The sequence below is a fragment of the Lytechinus variegatus genome, chromosome 7, assembly GCF_018143015.1.
Source record: "Lytechinus variegatus isolate NC3 chromosome 7, Lvar_3.0, whole genome shotgun sequence".
Taxonomy (NCBI): Eukaryota; Metazoa; Echinodermata; class Echinoidea; order Temnopleuroida; family Toxopneustidae; genus Lytechinus; species Lytechinus variegatus.
In genome coordinates this window covers 40879301-40883759 of record NC_054746.1, presented here as the reverse complement: position 1 = coordinate 40883759, position 4459 = coordinate 40879301, and the positions used below count along the sequence as shown (strand labels likewise).

General features: G+C 34.0%; 1 protein-coding gene across 1 annotated transcript; it reads left to right on the top strand.

The window, feature by feature from the left end:
* Positions 1 to 1252: 1252 nt before the first annotated feature.
* On the top strand, positions 1253 to 1942 carry LOC121419445. Its single transcript, XM_041613923.1, has one exon. The coding sequence runs from the start codon at positions 1253 to 1255 to the stop codon at positions 1940 to 1942; it is 690 nt and encodes a 229-aa protein (XP_041469857.1).
* The last annotated feature ends 2517 nt before the right edge of the window (positions 1943 to 4459 follow it).

The following is a 4459-nucleotide window of genomic DNA, read 5'->3' as shown; positions in this document are numbered from 1 at the left end:
TTGCTGTATTTTGATATGTAAAATAGCAGCCACTGGCCCAAACAGTATTGCGTAACAATGGCAATGGCCGCAGCCCCAAAAATGAGAAACTAAATCGATTGATAATACAAAATTACTAACCTATTTTATTTGAAAATTTGAATATTGATTTCACATTTTACGCCCTACCCTTCTGACGATTTTTTTTTCAAAGGGCAATTTGAGCAATGATCTTACAAATTTAGCGATTGAATATCAGAGAGCTGACAAAGATTTCATCCTGGAGTCTTGAACCAACTCCATGCTTGTGAAGGGTACTAATGTAGGATGAAGTAGGGCTGTTGATGAAATTAATGGAACCCCGGATGCCCTTGTGTCTTGTCAGGCGCCGTAGACCACTCGACCGCGGCATCTCCACACACACACATTCATACACGCACACAAACACACATCGGTATTATACACAAGCACACACACACACCCTCCCTCCCCTCTCTCACCTACACAATCCCACACGCTCACAAAAATACTCTATCTACTTCCCCGCTCTTTCGCCCTCTTACGAACATACATGTACACACCCACAGTCCCATGCACACATACCTAAATTTACCCTACCAGTTCCAAACCGTTTACACCCTCAAACATAATAAGTTCATACATGAAAATATCTCATATAGTATACACAGTCTAAGGGAGCTTTTATTATTTTTTGTTACCCGTTTCATGATTATTTGTTTGACTAAAAAGGGGCAATTTAATCATTTCTATGTTGAAAGCATCCCTCCCCCTCACAACACTTTAATTTTTTCATCAATAGTTAAAGGAATGAATTGATTTCAACAGATGTGAAAGAAAATTTTATTCTTATTGACCCTCAGTTTTTAATAGTGAAACTAGTTATTTTTTGTATATTATTGATAAATCAATTTCTACCTTTAACAACGTTAGTATAGTAGTAATAATGATAATAATAATTCAATATTTATTTAGCGCCTATCAGAATTTATCTAAGCGCTTTACATCACAAAACCTAACTACTTAACTAACTACTTAACCTAATAAATTAAACTCACTTATCAACTTAAATACCTTACATAATTAAACATCAATCGTAAATACCTTTCATATCTAAAATACTAACTTAACTACGGACATATTAACTGTACAAAATCATATTATTTACGGAAGAGATATGTCTTAAATGTTACTTTAAAGGAACTTAGAGAAGAACGGGATCTTAAGAGATGAAGTTTCAATGCTTTCCAGCTCTATGAATAATAAATTCTTGGTTCTCGAATCTGCCATCAGTGATGTGCGAGGAGGGCAGCAAGACATCGTAAGGTCTCTCTCTTTCTTGGAAGAAAAGTACGAAGAGATGAAAGTAACAACGGAGCGACTTGAGAGAGAGAATAAGGGACTACAGAATGAGAACCAGGCACTTAAGAAAAGGGTGGATGACCTTGATCGTCAAGTTCAGGACCTCGACCAATATCATAGGAGGCAAAACCTTGAGATCGCTGGGATTCCAGAAGAGAAGCAGGAGAACCCAGCAGATGTAGCATTGATCATCTCCAAAAGGATCGACCCAGATATCACCGCTGGCGACATCGATATCGCACACGGCCTCGGAGCACCGAAACCGTCTGCCAAGCATCCAAGACCAATAATTGTCAGGTTTACTAATCGAAGAGCTAGGAATGCTGTCTATGATGGTAGGAAACATCTACGGGGCACAACTTCTGCGGATCTTGGAATCAACCTTCGCAGCACTTTGAAGATCTACGTCAACGAGAACCTCGTCGGTGCTACAAGAGAGCTGCTAGGACTCGCCAATGGAGCTAGAAAAGATGCTGGGTACAAGTTCTTGTGGACTTACAATGGAAAAATATATGTCAGGAAGGACGAGAAATCAGCTCCTGTCATCATACTCTCGAAAGAAGATATTTCGAAGCTGAAATAACTGTAAATAAGTTGTATGTCTTTATTTTATCTTTTACGTAATACTTATGAACGTAATGGTTACTACAATTATCAACAGAATTTCGCTTAATGATAACGAAGAACTTGATCCATTTCAAATAACAACAGCATCACTTTCTCCTGAAATTTTTTTCCTCGACAAAAGCTCTTTCTGAGTCATTCTCCATTTCGCACGTGAATGTGAGATCTTTGAATCGCAATTTTGAAATGTTGAAAGAAGTATTTGAAGATGAATTTAAATCATTTTTTGATATGGTCGCATTATCAGAAGTTTGGAATGTTAAAGACATAAATCAGTTTTCAATGCCAGGCTATAATCTTGAATTACAATGTAGAAATATTACAAGAGGAGGAGGAGTTGGTGCCTATATTCATTCAGGACTTAATTACAAACGAATGCCTAATTTGTCCTTGCACAATGCTGAATCATTATGGCTGAAAATTCTCATTCAGGATGTGAGTATCATATTTGGGGTAATTTATAGAAAACCAGACAGTAACTTTAAAGAATATAGTCTTGATCTCAGCGAGCAATTGCACAACTTGAATCTAGACAGAAACCATTGCATTATTGTAGGAGATTTCAATATAAATCTTTTATCTCCAACTGAAAGTTGTCGTGATTTTATTCACATGACAGAATGTTATGGATTACGTCAGTTGATAACAAGTCCAACAAGAATAACAAGTTCTAGCATATCTCTCATTGACCATTTTTATACTAATATATATGCCTATCCTATTCAAGCAGGGTGTATTGACGTAGATATTTCTGACCATCTGCCAGTTTACTCCATTTTTAAGTACTTCAAGTGTGTTAAACAAAGAAAAAATAGTGTAACACGGAGAAACTTTCATAATTTTTCAATAGATTCATTTTGTAATGATCTTTTATGTCACTACTGATTTTTGGAAAAGCGTTTTAGAATGTATGGATCCTAATAAAGCTTATAATATTTTCCAAAGACAGTTTTTATTTGTTTGTAATAAACATGCTCCTATTGAGACAAAATGTGTTAAACAGAAAAAGAAAAATAAACCATGGATAACACAATGTATTAAGCGTTCAATATCGACAAAGCACAAACTTTTTTCTAAAGTTATAAAATCAAATAATATAATAATAATTGTTTGAATAAATATAAAAAAATATAGAAATCAGTTAACAACCGTCCTAAGGAAAGCAAAGCAAATGCATTATGAACATAAGTTTGAAACAGACAAAAAAGATTCAAAGAAAACTTGGAGTCATATCAATGAACTTTTGAATAAAAATAGTGGCTCGAATCTGAATTCAAAAATTAACAAATTGGTTGTTAACCAAGAAAATGAACCTTCCGAAATTACTTCATCTGTTGATATAGCAAATTCACTCAACAATTATTTCTCTACTATTGGGAAAAATCTAGCTGAGAAAATTGAGGAGCCAAATGTTAATTACCGAGAGTTCATGGGTCCATACATTAGTCAAACATTTTTCTTCCTACCAATAACAAGTTCAGAAGTTAAAGAAATGTTATATACTCTTGATCAATCTAAAGCAAGTGGCTATGATGATATATCAGTTCGACTGTTGATATACGCTATGAATTGTATTTGCAAACCTCTTTCGCATATATTATTCAATCTGTCATTTACCACAGGCATTTTTCCAGATAAATTAAAAGTTGCAAGAGTTATACCAGTTTTCATGAAGGGAGATAAAGAATTACCTGGAAATTATAGACCAATATCAATTTTACCCGCGATTAGCAAAATATTTGAAAAACTAGTAAATGCACGATTGATGAAATTCATAGAAAATAATGAAATATTGTATAAACACCAATATGGTTTTAGAAATGGATACAGTACGTAACTTTCACTGATAAATCTTATTAATCAAATTACAAGATATACTGATGAAGGAAAGGTGACAGCAGGAATATTCATCGATTTTGCTAAAGCTTTTGATACGATTAATCATTCTATTCTCATTAAGAAACTAGAACACTATGGCATTCGTGGTAAGGCAGTAGAATGGTTTAATGATTATTTACGAAACAGAAAGCAATTTGTTAATTATGATGGTGTAAATTCCGAATACAGGTCGATTTCATGCGGTATTCCACAAGGATCAGTTTTGGGTCCAACTTTGTTCTTGTTGTATATAAACGATTTGGCAAACTCATCAAATTATTTCAATTTCCGACTTTTTGCGGATGACTCAAATTTATTTCACACTTTCAATTGTGATGAACAACACATTGATTTATCAGAAATTAGTCTCAATTTAAACAATATAATAGCATGGTGCAATGCCAACAAATTGACAATCAATGTTACGAAAACTAAATATATGCTGTTTAAAAATAGACGAAAAAATATTTTGATATCAGGACAATTGTCACTGAAAGGAACTTTATTAGAGTGTGTTGAATCAAAATTATTTCTTGGTATATGTATCGAAAAAAAAAACCTTACATGGAAGAAACAGGTTGACATTGTCTGCAATGTG

What these genes read in the sequence shown, in the direction of transcription:
- LOC121419445 (XM_041613923.1), top strand. Translation starts at nt 1,253, where the DNA reads ATGAATAATAAATTCTTGGTTCTCGAATCTGCCATCAGTGATGTGCGA.